Here is a 17,246-nt window from a genome sequence, read left to right as displayed (position 1 = left end):
GCCTGTGCGAACACAGACCCTGCCTCCACATGGAAGCCCAGAGAGGGCAGGGCTTGCACTGGACAGGGGGTGGGGGCAGCGGGAGGCCTGGAACAGGAATATTGAACAGCAGGGATCAGGAAATTTGCTACTTCCACAGTTTTACTGATCTAGGTACAGGCCTAGTAGGCTCATGTGTAAGCCCAGGCCTGGACCTATTTCCACCTCTCTCAGCACTGAAAACTGATTTTCTTAAACTTGTGCCTCCTAAAATTTCAGTGGAACACAGCACCAACTGCAATCAGCTGAAACCAGGATAATGCTCTCGATTTGCTTCAAACCAGACTGCTTTTAAACCCTCAAAGACTGCCGTTCTTGCGATAGGAAGAAATTGCTTTTGAGGAGGATCTCTCTCAGTCCATGCACATTGCTAAGATCTGTAAAGGTTTGTATATGACAGAGCTCTTGGGAAAATGTGAGTAATTTTAACAAGACCAGCTTTAGAAATGGTAGTAAAAGCCTGATCACTTCTAGGAAAGATTATTATAATAGCATTCTTTCAGGTCTAACTTTAAACTTGTGTCACAAACTTCAACTAGTTCAAAATTCTGCTGCTTGGGTGATTTCGGGGGTTAGGAGAGTCGATTGTATTACCACGATCTTAAATGACCCTCACTGGTTTTATTTAGAACTCAATTCAAAGTTTTGGTCTTAGATTTTCGTGCACTACACAATTTAGCATCTGCCTATCTGAGTTCAGAAACAACAAGGTATAATAATCCTAATTGCTCTTGATGTTCAAAAGTGGGAGGGGGTTATTACTACGCCCTCAGTAAAGTTGGCTTGACAGACGAACAAGGAAATGGGCTTTCTTTTTTTTTTTTACAGCTCTGTGGGACCTGCTACCTAGAGAACTGTGTCTGAGCTCTAGTTTGCCCTTAATTAAACAGTTGAACACTTGGGGGCTGGGGATCATATTCAGTAAGGCAGGTAGTGGACAAGTTATCCGGATAACTTTTCCTGTATATTCAGCGGGATAAACGTCCCACCAATATACTTTATTTTATTTATTTATTTAGGGATTTTATATACCGATTTTCTTGATACAGATCAAATCAACTCGGTTTACATAGAACGATAGTACATTAACAATAACTAGTCAAACCTCAAAAGAGGAGACAGATTGGGAGCAGAAGGTAAAAAGTTACATTATAACAAGGGTGAGTAACTTGGAATTGGAAATGAAGAGAAAGATAATCAAAGTAGAGAGAAATAACAGAGAGAAGGGGCTTGAAGCCAACCTCAGGAGAATAACTCTAGCATTATAACATGATTATATGAAATTCTGCTAGTTATTGAAGCACAGCTGATTGAATAATATCTTAGTAGAATAAGTCTAGGAGACAGGAAAGGCTCTACCGAAAAGCCAAGTCTTCAGTTTCTTTTTAAAATTTATGAGGCAGGTTTCCTGTCGGAGGTCTGGGGGTAGTGTATTCCAAATGGTGGGGCCTGCTGTTGAAAAAGCCCGGTCCCTGATTGTTAATCTTTGTACCATTTTGATTGAGGGAACATGAAGGGATCCCTTATAGGCATCTCTCAAAGGTCTAGCTGAAGAGTGTAATTTGAGAGGGTGTAGTAGGTCTAGGGGAGTCTGGTGGTGGATGTTTTTATGGATGATGGTGAGGGATTTGTGAATAATTCTAAAATTAACTGGAAGCCAATGTAGGTCTTTTAGTATAGGCGTGATGTGATCTCTGCGTTTAGTGTTGGTCAAAATCCTTGCAGCTGCGTTTTGGAGTAGTTGCAGAGGTTTTAATGTAACAGCTGGTAGACCTTGCAGGATCGAGTTACAATAATCGACCTTAGAGAACAGGATTGCTTGGAGTACAGTCCTGAAGTCATGGTGATATAGGAGAGGCTTGAGTTTTTTGAGCACCTGTAACTTGTAGAAGCATTCCTTTATAGTATAATTTATAAACTTCTTTAAGCTCAGATGATTGTCAATTATAACTCCAAGATCTCTAGCATGAGTGATGTGGGAGGTAGTGTGCAATTGTTGTAAGTGTAGACTATTTTCAGGGGTGATAAGCAGGAGTTCAGTCTTAGCAGTATTTAACACCAGGTTGAGGCTGGTAAGGAGATGGTTAATAGTTTGAAGGTGAGATTCCCATGATTTCATTGCTGAGTCCAAGGAGCCTGTTATAGGAATCAAAACTTGGACATCGTCTGCGTATACGTAGAATTTCAAATTTAGCGACGAGAGGAAATGGCAGAGAGGGAGGAGATATATATTAAATAGGGTGGGAGATAAAGAGGAGCCCTGGGGGACTCCATGTGGGGAGTTAGTGTGAGGAGATTCCATGTTATTGATTTTAACTTTATAACCTCGATTACTGAGGAATGAGTCGAACCATCTGAAGACAGATCCTGAGATTCCTATGTCGGATAGCCGGTTTAATAATATAGTATGGTTGACTGTATCGAAGGCTGCGGAGATATCAAGGAGTGCAAGCAGGAAGGAGCATCCTTTGTCAATTCCCAGGTATACTTGATCAAGGAGTGATATGAGGAGTGATTCCGTATTATGTTCTTTCCGAAATCCATATTTTATTTATTTATTTTATTTAACATTTTTTTATACCGACCTTCATAGTAATAACCATATCGGATCGGTTTACATAGAACAAGGGTATAACTGAAGCAATAAATAAAATAGTAATTAACAAGAGAAGAATAAGGCAAAGTTACATTTAACTATTATTGTGAAGGATGAAGGATATTATTTTCCTCCAAGTAATTTGATAGTTGATTATTTACTACTTTCTCCATGATTTTGGCTATAAATGGCAAATTAGATATTGGTCGATAGTTTTTTAGATCATCTGGGTCCAGGTTTGGTTTTTTGAGGATAGGTTTGAGAGTTGCTAGTTTGAGAGTGTCTGGGAAGATACTTTGTGAAAGTGAGCAGTTAATAATGTCTGCTAGGTATTTGGAGATGGAGTCTGGTATTAGAAGCAGTAATTTAGATGGGATATGATCTTGTGGGTGAGTGGAGGGTTTCATTCTTTTGAGGATAGTTTCCACCTCTGTAGAATAGGTGGGCTCGAATGTTTCCAATGCTGTGAATGAGTTGGGGCGGTAGAGGGGATCTAAAGAAGGTGTGATAGGATTGGAGGGTAATCTAGCCAAGGTATTAGCGATTTTACTCTGGAAGAAGATGGCCAGTTCATTGGCCTTTGATTGGGCTATATCATCAGAAATCGGTGCTGAAGTAATCTTGGTGAGGTCTGAAACATAAGCGAAAAGGGCCTTTGCATCGAAGAACATATCATGGATACGGTGGGCGTAAAAGTCTCTTTTGGTTCGCAGTGTCATGGTTCTGTAATGGTGGAGAGCTGCTTTGTAGATGGCTAGAGATTGAGGATTGGGGGAGTTCCGCCATTTCTTTTCCTTCTGTCTTAGGCTTTGTTTTAATGTGTGAAGCTCCAAAGAGAACCATGGTTGTTTATGTTTCTGAGATGGATTGATATTCTTTGATGATAGAGGGCATAGATTATTTGCTATGGTTTCAGTGATATTTTGCCAGGAAAATATAGCTGCGTTAGGGTTCGAAAGATCCAAGTTAGGTAGTTCTTTGCATAGAGAATTGTCAAGGGCTTCTGAAGGACAGGATTTCCTATAGTGCAGTGTTGTTGGTAGCAGGGGTGCAAGAGATCCTGTCGTCGTTTTAAAAGTGGAGGTGATCATAAAGTGGTCTGACCATGATACTGGAAGGCAGGAAGGGGATGAGAGTTGTATGAGGCTATTATTTGTGAAGATAAGATCAAGGGTGTGACACCCTTTATGAGTGGGTTGGGTGATAATTTGGGTAAAGCCCATGGCTGAGAGTGAGGAAAGGAGAGCTTCGCAATTAGATGATTGAGGCCTGACGTCAATGTGTAGATTAAAGTCCCCAAGGATGATGGAAGGTGTATCCAAGGTCAAGTATTTAGCTATGATTTCCACTAAAGGCGATACATCGAGGTCTAGCACCCCAGGGGGGGCGTAAATGAGGAGGATCTGGAGAGTTTTTGATTTGAAAAAGCCTGCCTCCAATTTAGATGTTGAATTGATGGGTTGTTGGGTAAGATTAAGATCTTTTTTGGCTGCTAAGAGAAGTCCTCCTCCTTTTTTCTTTTGTCGAGGTATTGAAAAGACGTCATATATCTGGGTGGGAAGTTGATTTATTAAGACTGTGTCTGTCGGCTTCAGCCAGGTCTCTGTGATCGCACAGATGTCTGGTTTGGAATCAAGCAGGTAGTCATGTAGGATATGGGTTTTTTTGGTAATTGTTTGCGCATTGAATAGAGTTAGAGAGAATAAGGCTAGCCCGAGGAATTGGGTAAGTGGGGAGATCATGACTGGAATGAGGTTTCTATATGGTTTGAATTGGTATTGCATTGGAAATTTCATCTTAGTAGAGGGACAGTGGTATAGGATGGGTATTGTGTATCTTTGCATCATAGGTAGAGTGAGACAACGTCGTCAAATGTTGGCACGTAAGTTTATTCTTTAATCTTTGTATGTGTGTGGGAAAGGGCATGTAGGTTTCCTGTGGAGTAGACTGTCAATAGATGAGTGCTGGTCTAGCAAAGGAATGTAATAGAGGATTTTAGTTCCCCTTGGGAATGGTGGAAGGGTCCGCTTTTCAATAGGAAAAGTTGTAGTATCAGGAGGTATTAGGTTAGAACATAGGTGGTCGATTTAGAGCGAATAGAGTATTTCACTGCGGGGCCGCACCACGGGGCTGCACGAAGGGGCGCACAAAGGGGCCAGCCCCTTTGTCGCGCTCCTTCGGCGCGCGACGCTCGGCACCTAGCTGGTAAGCAAGATTTAAAAGTCCCACCGGGCCTCAGCCGATTGGCTGCCCTGTAGCTGTCGCCTGATTGGATGCTTGTGCTGGGGAGGGCGGGGTTCGGGCGCAGCGAAGTCGGGGCTGGGATCCTGCTGTCTTAGCCTCGCAGTCGTCGGCGGCTCTGCCTGGGTGAGGAGCGGTGAACAGAGAAGGCCTTACCCCGGTGGGAACGCCGGCGCCGATTGCGCAGGCCTGACCGCTGGATGAGCCGCTTCTGTAAACGATCCTGGAGGCAGAGAGGGACTTCGCTTGCTGGTAAGAAGATTTAAAAGTCCCGCCGGGCCTCAGCCAATTGGCTGCCCTGTAGCCGTCGCCTGATTGGATGCTTGTGCTGGGGAGGGCGGGGTTCGGGCGCAGCGAAGTCGGGGCCGGGATCCTGCTGTCTTAGCCTCACGGTCAGCGGCGGCTCTGCCTGGGTGAGGAGCGGTGAACAGAGAAGGCCTTACCCCGGTGGGAACGCCGGCGCCGATTGCACAGGCCTGACCGCTGGATGAGCCGCTTCTGTAAACGATCCTGGAGGCAGAGAGGGACTTCGCTTGCTGGTAAGAAGATTTAAAAGTCCTGCCTGGCCTCAGCCGATTGGCTGCCCTGTAGCCGTCGCCTGATTGGATGCTTGTGCTGGGGAGGGCGGGGTTCGGGCGCAGCGAAGTCGGGGCCGGGATCCTGCTGTCTTAGCCTCACGGTCGGCGGCGGCTCTGCCTGGGTGAGGAGCGGTGACCAGAGAAGGCCTTACCCCAGTGGGAACGCCGGCGCCGATTGCACAGGCCTGACCGCTGGATGAGCCGCTTCTGTAAACGATCCTGGTCAAAATACTTGCCTGACATTATCCGGCTACATGTAGCCAAAAAGCTTTAAAACCTAACTGGCTATATTTGAATACAGCCAGGTAGGTTTTTAAGTTATCCAGCCTTGTGTGGCTGGATAATGCTCTGCTCAACCGGATATCTTTAAAACTGAAAACAAAAGGGCCTGTGGCCCAATCCGCTTCCCTCCTTCCCAAAGGTGGTCCCTCGCTCCCAGCAGGGAACTGAAAGATATTGGGGGGGCCTCCACATTATATCAGCAGTGCAGGTGGGTGCCCCCCCCCCCCCCCACAGGGGGAGAGACCCGATCTTTACTGCTGCAGAAAACTGGGGTAGGGGGCCTGGCGCCTACAAAGCTGAGGAAGTTTACTGGGTTGAGAGAGATTTGAGGGCGTAAGAAGCACAGCCCAACAGCGGGGAAGCCCTTTTATTTCTTTTTTTTTTCAAGTTTTGACAGCGTTACTTAGCAAAGTTTCTTTAAAGGATATCTGGAGAAGTGGCACGTTACCCGACCGCACAAGGCTGGATAACTTTAGGCCTGCTCTGAAGCAACTTAACCAGATACATCTGAAATTCGGCTAAGTCAGCCAAATAACTAAACCCCTGCCCTGGAACACTCCCGTATCATCCAGCTCAATTATAGCTGGATAATGACTTATCCAGCTATAATTTAGCCAGATAAGAACCTGAATGTGTCAAATACACCATTTAGACAGGTAACTTGTGAGCTATCTGGCTAAACAGTTTTGGAATACTGACCTCTTGGCTTTTTAATCCAGCTTTTGTAGAATCATTTTAGTTTACGGTTTATGGGATTGGTGATGAAACTGGGGAGCGAGTGTTTTGCTTTTATTTATTTGGATATTGTGGATTTTGGACTGCTTTATTAATTACATATGTGAAAATTCTCATGAGTTTCCAAGACAATTATTTATTGCTGTAAACCACTTTGGGTCTTACGATAGTAAGGTGGGTAATAAATAAGAATGATGATGATGATCAAATCTAGGACACAGACCATTCTTATTTTTTTCTTCATGATGCAAAAAGCTAATGGAAAAATGTCTTTTCTCCTTTTAGCTGATGCCTGGGGCACGCCGGACACCGAACATCAGCTCTGAACCATGGAAACAGTCTCCGCAAGCAGAGTTCCTTCAAACGGCAGCTCCCAGGACCATCACTCCGACTTCCCAGATGCCTCCCTCAATATCCCGTACACTGCAGCAGAGGTCATCATCGCGGTCCTCTCAAGTATTGGCAACGCCCTGGTGTGCGTTGCCATTCTCCAGGACAGGCAGCTGTGGACCGTGACAAACTGCTTTGTGGTCTCCCTGGCCGCTGCAGATGTCTGCGTAGGAGCACTCGCCATTCCCTGCGCCATCATGTCTGACATTGGCCTCCCGAAGCACAACCTAAAACTGTGTCTTCTGATGCTGTCTGTGATCATCATGCTGACACAGAGCTCCATCTTTTGCCTGCTCGCAGTGGCCGTGGAACGCTATGTGGCCATCTTCTTCCCACTCCGTTACAGCATCATTGTAACTCACCAAAAAGCAGTAACCGTGATCATTCTGACCTGGATCCTGGCTTTCCTCATTGGGCTGGTGCCCATGATGGGATGGCACAAGCCCGTGAGTGATACAAGCCACTGCTTCTTTGCCCAGGTGGTGGACATGACCTACATGGTCTACTTCAACTTCTTCGGCTGTGTCCTTGTGCCTCTTGTCATCATGTTTGTCATCTACGCCCGAATCTTCATTGTGGTAAGAAAGCAGACACGGCGCCTTGCAGCCAGCGGGAGCCAAGAAGCCTCCATGAAGAGAGAGGTGAAGACGGCCACATCCCTCTTCCTGGTGGTCTTCCTCTTCACAGTCTGTTGGATCCCCTTGCACATCATCAACTGCCTGATCCTTTTCTGCCCAGAGCTCCAAATCCCATTACCTCTCCTGCAGACGGCCATCATCCTGTCCCATGCCAACTCTGCCATTAACCCAGTTCTCTATGCCTACAAGATGAAATCCTTCAGGAATGCACTCAAGACCAAGTTCTCATGCAGGAGCAACACAGTAGAACCAGAAGGACTCCACAGACCCTCCTGCATATATTCAGAATAGAGTAAAACAGTCTTTCCTGAATGTTGCAGAGTAGCTGCTGTTTCCCAAAGGCTCTCCAGGGGATCGAGGGAAGTGGGCCACCAGCTAATCGAAACCCCTTCACCATGCAGGGACAAGCCACCACAAAGGGTCCACCTCAACCAGCGAGGATGGCCTTCACCAGGGACTTAACAACCCCCTAGGAGGAAGCTCCTGAAAGAATTTTTTTTTTTTTAATTCCAGACTGCAAGTTTTACACCTCTACCATCTGCTGGAGACAGAGAAATATTGAGAGACTGCAAGTAGCACACTAGGCTGAATAGCTTTTCTTCTCTGTCTCTATCTGCTGGCAGGGAGGCAAAAACCAGTCATATGGACTGAATTAGGGTATGAACAGGAGAAAAACTACATAAGTAACCCAATAACCTCCAAAACAATCAATCCAAAAAAAAAAAGGGAAATCAACCCTGGTTCAGCACCGAACTAAAACAGATGAAACAGGACTTACGCCATAAAGAAAATAGATGGCGAAAAACCCCCAACTCTACTACCCTTTCAGCATACAAGGGATTCTTACATCGCTATAGGACCTGCATACTACAAAAAAAAAAAAAGGAATACTACGCCAACAAAATACACCACTACCAGTACGACGCCCAGGCCCTATTTGCTTACGTAACACAAATCACTAAATCAACCCCGCCACCTATTCCAGACGAACAAGCTCTATCCAAGGCTAATGAGCTCGCCTCATTTTTTCAACGGAAGATTCTAAATACTCTCGCCCTCCTTCCTCCAAATACAACACCTCTCAAGTCAGGCGAGAATTTCAATTCCTTTAAATCCAAATTTGACAGCTTCGAATCAATCTCCACCAAAGAGATTGAATCCCTTCTAAAAAGACAGAAACCATCTAGCCATCCGGCTGATAATATCCCATCGAAACTCCTGCTTCTCATCCCAAACACGATCTCAGGACCTCTAACAAGTATTATTAACAGCCTTCTAACTCAAGGAAGCTACCCAGACAGCCTAAAAACCGCCTCACTCAAGCCCCTCCTAAAGAAACACAATCTAGACCCTAATGTACTAGCCAACTTCACACCCATCTCCAATCTACCATTCGTTGCCAAACTTACAGAGAAACTGGTAAACACCCAGCTGACAGAATATCTAGAGGACCATAAGATCCTATACCCTTCGCAATATGGTTTCCGGAAATCACGCAACACGGAAACCCTTCTCATTTCGCTTACAGACCATATTATAATGGGGTTAGACAAAGGACACTCCTTTTTATTAGTTCTGTTAGACATTTCGGCGGCTTTTGACACCGTCAACCACGCCATCCTTCTGGATCGCCTAGAGGATATCGGCATCTCCGGATCAGTCCACAACTGGTTCAAGTCCTTCCTCAGCAATAGGACTTTCAAAGTCAAAATCAATAACAAGGAGTCACCTCTAACAAAATCTACCCTTGGCGTACCACAAGGATCCTCCTTATCTCCAACCCTCTTTAATATATACCTCCTCCCCCTCTGCCAACTGCTTACAGACCTCAACCTAATCCACTATCTGTACGCAGACGACGTACAGATTTTAATCCCTATAACAGAATCCATCTCAAAAGCTCTCACCTATTGGAATAACTGCCTCCGATCCATTACTAATCTTCTCAACAGCATAAACTTGGTCCGCAATGCCTCAAAGACGGAGCTTCTCCTCATCTCCTCAAATGAAAACAATTTTCCTCCACCTTCACCACACAATTCTCACATCACCTGTACGCACGTTAGAGACCTTGGGGCAATATTAGACAATCGACTAAACCTTAAAAAAATGGTCAACACAACTGCTAAAGACTGCTTCTACAGACTACAGGTTTTGAAACGACTTAGACCTCTCTTATTTTTCCAAGACTTCAGGACAGTCCTCCAAGCACTACTGTTCGCCAAAATAGACTACTGCAGTGCCCTCTTCCTAGGCCTCCCCAAATCTACCACCAAACCACTGCAGATGTTACAAAATGCGGCAGCGAGACTGTTGACCAGTACCAGCCGCGGTGAACACATCTCCCCCATCCTCAGAAACCTACATTGGTTACCAGTGAATTTTAGAATCCTGTACAAATCTATTACCCTAATACACAAAACCATCCATCAGCAACTCCAACTCGACCTGGAAATCCCATTCAAACTCCACTCCTCTAACAGACCAACTAGAGATATTCACAAAGGCACTCTGAAATTTCCCCCTACTAAAGCCACACGCCTCTCTATGACCAAAGACAGAGCTTTTTCAATAGCAGGCCCATCTATCTGGAATAACATCCCATCAAATCTCAGATTGGAACCCTGCCTCTTAACCTTCAGAAAAAGACTCAAGACGTGGCTCTTTCACCAAGCCTTCCCGGATCCACCAGACAATCACTAGTTTGAGCCTCACTTCTTACAAGGTCCTTGGCACTCTTCCTCCTGAAAATGGACACTAGCATTTCCAGGTTAAAGCATAAGCGTTAACCCGTTAAATTAATCGTATCACTTTATATTTATTCTACCTGCCTTCATCTTCCTTCCAGCTTGTTTTAAGCTTCCAAGTTTATTCTATTCCTTGTTGATTGTAACTTTGACTTATTCCTTTTTCCATTGTTATCTATTGTTTACCAGAATTGTTACCTCAGTTTACCCTTGTTAAATGTAAACCGATCCGATATGGTTATTTACCATGAAGGTCGGTATAAAAAACTGTTAAATAAAATAAATAAATAAGTGGTATGGTAACATATAAGGTTTCGTTTTTCAATTAGCACTTATCACAAGCAAACCACAGAGACTCATTTTTGTTACCTTGTTCAGTGCTTTGTCTGAAGGGACGTTAAGTTCTAGTTATTGTCCCCTCCCGCCCCCCTCCCCACGTGAAGGGACCTTTGTTCTAAACTTCTGGAAACAGCAATTACTCAAAAGTGTTCCGACCCCTTGGACCTTCTATCTAATCCAGGTACTGGACTAGAATTTGAACTCTAAAACATGTCTGAACGATATATTTGATTCCCACAACTAGTAGGCTCTAGAAGCCCAAGCACCCTGCAAGCCACCACCTTAATATGGTGTTGAGTGTACATTTCCCCTACCTGTGCTTTTTAAAAAAATAATGTAAGCATTGATGATATGTATGCCATGGATGATTAGGGATGGGGGGAATGAGGGGAGGAAATCAGAGCTTTGAAAGATTCGGCTGGCGGAGGAGGGGGGTAACTAAGGCAAGGCAAAAGCACAGCTAACAGAAAAAAGGCTGACAATAGAGGAAAACCCAAAGCACAACAGATGTTAGCTGACACCCCCAGACACCTCCAGGGTGTCTTTGTCATAGATTTGCCTTGCCTGACCTGCAAAGATTAAAAAGTGTTTCGTATTTAGCACATTTTAAAAGCTGGAAAATCCTAAAATTAAGGGGATAGTATCATATTCATTGCATCGCTGGCATCAAAATAAAGGTTGCCATTTATTGTATTGGTTTTGCAGTTCTCTCTCTCTCTAGTATTTAGGTTTTTTTCACTAAACCCAAATGCACCATACATAGGCATTAATGGGTCAATATTTAGTAGCCTGGTGAGCAGCAAAGTTACCCGGATAACTTCAGCCAAATATTCAGTTGAATCCATGTTCTGGTGAATATTTTCAGCTCAAGTTATCTGAGTAACTATGCCCCTCACTGGCTTACTGAAGACTAGAAAACAAAAACTCTTCTCTCAGGCCAGCAGTGGCCCTATCTGCCCCTCCCCCACTGTAGGACCCAAGCCCCACCCCACAAGTGTTCTAAATAAAAGGTGGCCACTGTGCACCCCTCTCCGACCTCCTCTCCATGTGTTTAAAGGTGGCTGCCCCAGTCCAATCCACCCTTCCCCTTTTTACAAAAGTGGGGTACCACTCCCACTCCCCACCCCCCCGAACTCCCCAAACTATCCCTGTGCCCTGTGGGGTGATCATCCAAGTGCCGGTACAGCTGACAGATACTGGCACTTTGATATTTTCAGATATTCACTCCACTGCAGCTGGGATCATCAATTAGAAACCTGATGCCAAAGCCCCAACATTTTTTAAATTAGTTTGGGGAATGGATGATGGATAAGGCCACTGCTGAGCTGTGAGGGCTTTTTTTTTGTTGTTGTTTGTTTTTAAACTCTCTTGGCTATATGCTGAATATAGCCTAATAGGTTTCAAGTTTTCCAGCATAAAATTATCGGGATAGCTATGGACCTGCTCTCTACCACAACCGGGCTTACCTGGTTACCCCTCAGCCAGGTGGCACTGAATATCAACACTGAATAAAATTTAAGCCCTGTCCCTGAAATTCCCCCAGCGTTGCATCTCTTTTATCCGGGTAATGAATTACCCAGCTAGAAAACGAATCCACCACAAAGGGCAGCAAATTCAAAATTCAGGCTCTGTCTGGCTAAGATACTGATCGCATAGTGCCTGTTGCATTAACACTTTCTATTCTGCAGTACTCAAACAAATTTTTAATCTTCATGTTTAATTACATGCATAAACAATGTAAACTTTTATCTCAACAGAGAGTGGTGTGAACTTGCAAAATAAGCAACTTGGCATGATTTTTTTCCTTTTCCCTCACGCCAAAGGTTCTCAGAACTGGTCCTTCACAAGCCTGCCAAACTGGTCTGGTTTCGGGGTATCCAAAACACACGAACCAACCATGTTCTTAGACCAATTGTACTTTAATGTCCCTGGGTATATTTGCATATTTTATTTCAGGGATCCACATAACAAGCCCTGGGCTGGGGGGGGATGGCAGGGGCAGGGAAGTAGTTTTGAGAACCCCAGTCCCTGGGGCCTTGGGGTCTCACATACCCTTCAGTCTTGACAGCAGGCAGCTTCATCTTCAGAGCCTCTTTATCCTCCGCTGTCAGGATGGCAAAGCCCTTGAACTGGCTGGCACTGTAAGATGGCATGAAGCCCAGCTCTGCCCGATGGCTGACAAAACAGTCCACGTGGTACCAACGATCAATCAGCCCCAGCTGGGGCTTCTCGGGATCCACCATCTTCTTTGACAGTCTGACTTGATCCTGAAACGGAAGCGGACATTTAAAAATGCAAACCATGGATAAAAAATATTCAACTAACCAAAAGGCAAGGATGCAACTACATTCTGCTGGCTCCTGTTGAGGATAGCCCTGTCTGCCTGGCCACATCCCCAAGGGAGTTCATAATCTTGTGGCTGAAAAGCTATTGCACCCACTGTCATGAAATGCTAACCGCCAAATGCTACCCCTAACACCCACTCAGGGTTAACCCTGTGGACACTTGAAGGGTCCTGTCAAGCACTGCCCCTGCCCTGCCTACACGCACACGTGCTCCTGCACTGGCAACCTGGATTCCCATTTGGCACTGGGCCAGTACTCTGCCCCACAAGCTATCCCCTGGGTTTCTAGGGACAGTGACAACCCACAAAGCCTATAAGTCATGCAGCTCCCAGGAAATGCACCTACATACCAGAAACAAAAAACACTGGGAATCACCAGTCAGTCACAGAAACAAACTGAAAAGGTGATTAACAGTTGGAACAATGAATAGAAAAAAAAAAGATTGAATCTGCAAGCAACATGTAAAATAAATGGGACTTATACAACTAACACTGTCTAAACAAGTGTTACTTAGCCAATGGCTGGGAAGGTTCAGGGTAGGCTTTCCTCACTAGGATATATGGAGCTGGGGCAAGGGCTTGGCACAAATCTGCTTCCTCTGCACTTTCAGCCAAGCCTGGAACGTTTTAGCAAGATCTGGCTAGTCACCACTAGAGCTGGCCCTGTACAGCCAAAGGCAGCCCAAGGCATCGGCTTCCTGACCAAGAGCAACACAAAAGGTTGCAACATTACACCTTGTTTAGAGTTGTGAGGAGCCTGCATTCCAAGCCTCCCTTCGGGGTAAGCAGCAGGTTAACCCATAGCTGCAGAGCACAGCATGAAGGTAGCACAGCTCTCCAAAACTAGCCTCAAATTCATTAAGCTGGTCCAATAAAACAATCTTCTGCAACTTGTAAGTTGATCTTTATTGCTAATTAAGGTATATATTTATCCATATCTATGTTTCTACCAATATCAATGGGCCTTATTTACTAACAGACCGATACAGTAAAAATCACGCGCACAGGCCACTCTCCTGTGCGCGCGATTCAGTAAATAAAATTATTCAAATTAGGGCCCACGGTACAAAGAGGCGCGGTACAAAGAGTCGTCTCTAGCGCCTCTTTGTACCGTGGGCCCTAATTTGAATAATTTTATTTACTGAATCGCGCGCACAGGAGAGTGGCCTGTGCGCGCGATTTTTACACTATCGGACTATTAGTAAATAAGGCCCATTGATATTGGTAGAAACATAGATATGGACAGGAGCGGTGGCTGTCAGCGGGTTTGACAGCAGACGCTCAATTTTGCCAGTGTCGGTTCTCAAACCCGCTGACAGCCACGGGTTCAGAAACCAGACGCCGGCAAAATTGAGCATCTGGTTTTCAACCCGCGAGCCGCGGACCGATTTTATTTATTTTTTATTTTTTTTACTTATTTTTAACTTTGGGACCTCCGACTTAATATTGCCATGATATTAAGTCGGAAGGTGCACAGAAAAGCAGTAAAAACTGCTTTTCTGTGCACTTTCCAGGTGCTGGCAGAAATTAACGTCTACCTTTGGGTAGGCGCTAATTTCCGAAAGTAAAATGTGCGGCTTGGCTGCACATTTTACTTAGTGAATCGTGCAGGAATAACTAATAGGGCCATCAACATGCATTTGCATGCTGTGGGCGCTATTAGTTTGGGGGGGGGGGTTTGGACGCGCGTCGAAAACGTGCGTCCAAACGCGGGGATAACAGTGCGCTCCACCAGAGCGCAGTGTACTGTATCGACCTGTAAGAAAGCTTTTTTCCCCCATTGTCTCTACTGATAAAATGCTTAGCAAATCCAACCTTCTCTCTCTTGGCAACTTATTGTAAACTTGTGGCTGGCATGCTGCCAATGCACTTTTACATCAAGGTGAGCTCTGGAATGCCAACCTGAATATATGAAAGCTGGTTTGGTTTGCACTCCCTACTCAGGGGGAGGTTATCTGACACGTAGTTGTAACAATCCATCAGACAGTTTCCTCCTGCTCGGGGGGGGGGGGGGGGGGCTAGCATCCCAAAGCATACCCTTCCATTCCAGTTGGCCTGGAACCCACTCAACCACAGATGTACAGCAAACCATTTTGTAATGGTGAAGCTAAATATATAAATAAATATTATACTTGCATATACAGTAAAAGTTCAATTATCAAGCATGTATGGGAAATAGTCCCATGCTAAGTTAATCAAATATGCCAGTCACCTGAAAGCAACCAGGAGGGGAGAGAGTGAGGCTGGGGTGGACAGAGCCATAGAGCAAAGCTCCTGTGCTCACCAATGTTGATTAGCATTCTGTTTAAACCTTCTAGGCAGCAGTAAAATAAAAATAGCCCCATTGCTAGATGATGGTTAGCTGAGTGCCTGATCTTGGGGCTTCTACCTAAAATATAGACACACACACACACATATTTCTAAAGCACCAAGTGCATCCTCTCCTCCCAGGCAAGCTACAGAGCACTCCTTGCATGCTGCTTCTCTTCAGACTCCCAGGGGTTGCATGCAGCTAAGCAGCCCGGTAAGGGAGGGAAATTTGAGCAGCTCTGCAGAAAATAAGATCAAAGAGCTATATAACAGTAAAATGGGATTTCAAAAGGGAAAAAGCCTTCAGAACACCTTTCAGTTTTTATATGCTCTGTCCCTTTACCTTTTCTATCTTCTGGCTACATCCTTTGCAGGTGCTTCTGTTTGACTTGGCATACTCCACGGTAAAATCAACCAGGGTCTTCTCCGCCTTGCCACCTCCTTTCTGATTACCTCCCGGCTCTGAGAAACCAAGACATCAAAAACAGCTTTAATAGGAAACAGTACCCCCTTCACCCCTCCAGCATTTGGCATGGTAAAGGAAAATTAGTTTTTACCTGTTAATTTTCGTTCCTATAGTACCACGGATCAGTCCAGACTCCTGGTTTTTGCCTCTCCTCCAGCAGATGGAGACAGAGAAGTTTTGACAGACTCTGCCTTATATGCCAAGATGCCAACTACAGTCCGTCAGTATTACTCAGTATCAAAGCAGAATGGTTCAAAACCAAACTATCTATATAAGCAAAGCTATAATCCAAAGTGGATCACTAGGCCCACATGGGAACAGAACCTGGTAAACAAGTTTGATCTGCAGACCTGAAAAGAACAAGAAATGCTAAAACAAGCGGACTCTCTGTTCCATCTACGAAATGGGCGGGACTCTGGACTGATCCGTGGTACTACAGGAACGAAAATTAACAGGTAAGAACTAATTTTCCTTTCCCTGTACGTACCCGGATCAGTCCAGACTCCTGGGATGTACCAGAGCTTTTCTTACCTGGGATGGGATCCAGAGAGGCCCACTCAGAGCACTCCTTCTCCAAATCCCTCAGAACCACTGACATCCAGTCTATAATGCCTCGCAAAGGTATGCAAAAATTTCCAAATAGCTGCTCTACAAATTTCTTGTGGAGATATCCGTTAGCACTCCGCTCAAGATGCCGCCTGCGAGTAGGTACAGTGGGCACGCACTCCCAACGGCAAGGGCTTACCACGCAATAAGTATGCTGAATTTATAGCTTCCTTCAACCAGCGGGCTATAGTGGTTTTGATGCCATATTACCTCTTTTCGGTCCACTCCAGAGCACGAAAAGATGATCAGACGACGAAAAACTGTTTGTCACCTCTAGACAACGCAGCAAGGCTCTGCAGATATCCAGTTTCTGTAATGCCCTAGAGACGGCATCCGACCAGTCCAGATTCGGAAAGGACGGAAGCTCCACGGACTGATTCACATGAAATTCCGAAACTACCTTTGGAAGAAAGGAAGGAACAGACAGCAAAGAAACTCCAGAACCAAAAATTCTCAGGAAAGGCTCACGGCATGACAACGCTTGGAGCTTGGACACCCTACGCGCTGAAGCAATTGCCACCAGAAAAAAAATCACCTTCAACGTGAGATCTTTCAACGTCGCCCTCTTTAGATGTTCAAAGGGCGCTGTGCCAAGCTTAGATTCCAGGAAGGACAAGAATGTCTGACCGGGGGACATAAATGGTTCGCACGGGCCACATCTGGATGTGAAGCTAACAGCACTCTATGAATTGCTCCACGCAAACTACCAAGAGCTTTTGGATAGACCGGCTTGAAGAAAACAAAAAATATCAGACACCGACGCCCGAAGAGGAAGAACTACAAGTTGTACACACCAAGACTCAAAGATCTTCCACACACGGATATACGTGAGAAAAGTGGATGTTTTGCGAGATCTCAAGAGAGTATTGACCACCGCATCCGAATAACCCTTATTCTTCAAACGCTGCCTTTCAAAAACCAAACTGCTAGACAAA

The 17,246-nt window shown here is 45.1% G+C and overlaps 1 protein-coding gene and 1 pseudogene across 1 annotated transcript in view; one reads left to right on the top strand and one right to left on the bottom strand.

The window, feature by feature from the left end:
* Window positions 1-17,246, bottom strand: part of PARP1 (poly(ADP-ribose) polymerase 1) — a 233,401-nt gene that overhangs the window by 191,542 nt on the left and 24,613 nt on the right. The window contains exons 3-4 of the mRNA XM_029593046.1: window positions 15,583-15,701; window positions 12,638-12,852 (exon numbers count right to left, since the gene is read on the bottom strand). Of these exons, the coding sequence (XP_029448906.1) occupies window positions 12,638-12,852; window positions 15,583-15,701 (334 nt within the window). The remainder of the gene's footprint in view (window positions 1-12,637; window positions 12,853-15,582; window positions 15,702-17,246) is intronic.
* LOC115088876 lies at window positions 6,801-9,096 on the top strand (annotated as a pseudogene).

This window comes from Rhinatrema bivittatum, chromosome 3 (assembly GCF_901001135.1).
Source record: "Rhinatrema bivittatum chromosome 3, aRhiBiv1.1, whole genome shotgun sequence".
In the NCBI taxonomy this organism is placed as follows: Eukaryota; Metazoa; Chordata; class Amphibia; order Gymnophiona; family Rhinatrematidae; genus Rhinatrema; species Rhinatrema bivittatum.
This window is presented reverse-complemented; position numbering and strand designations above follow the sequence as displayed.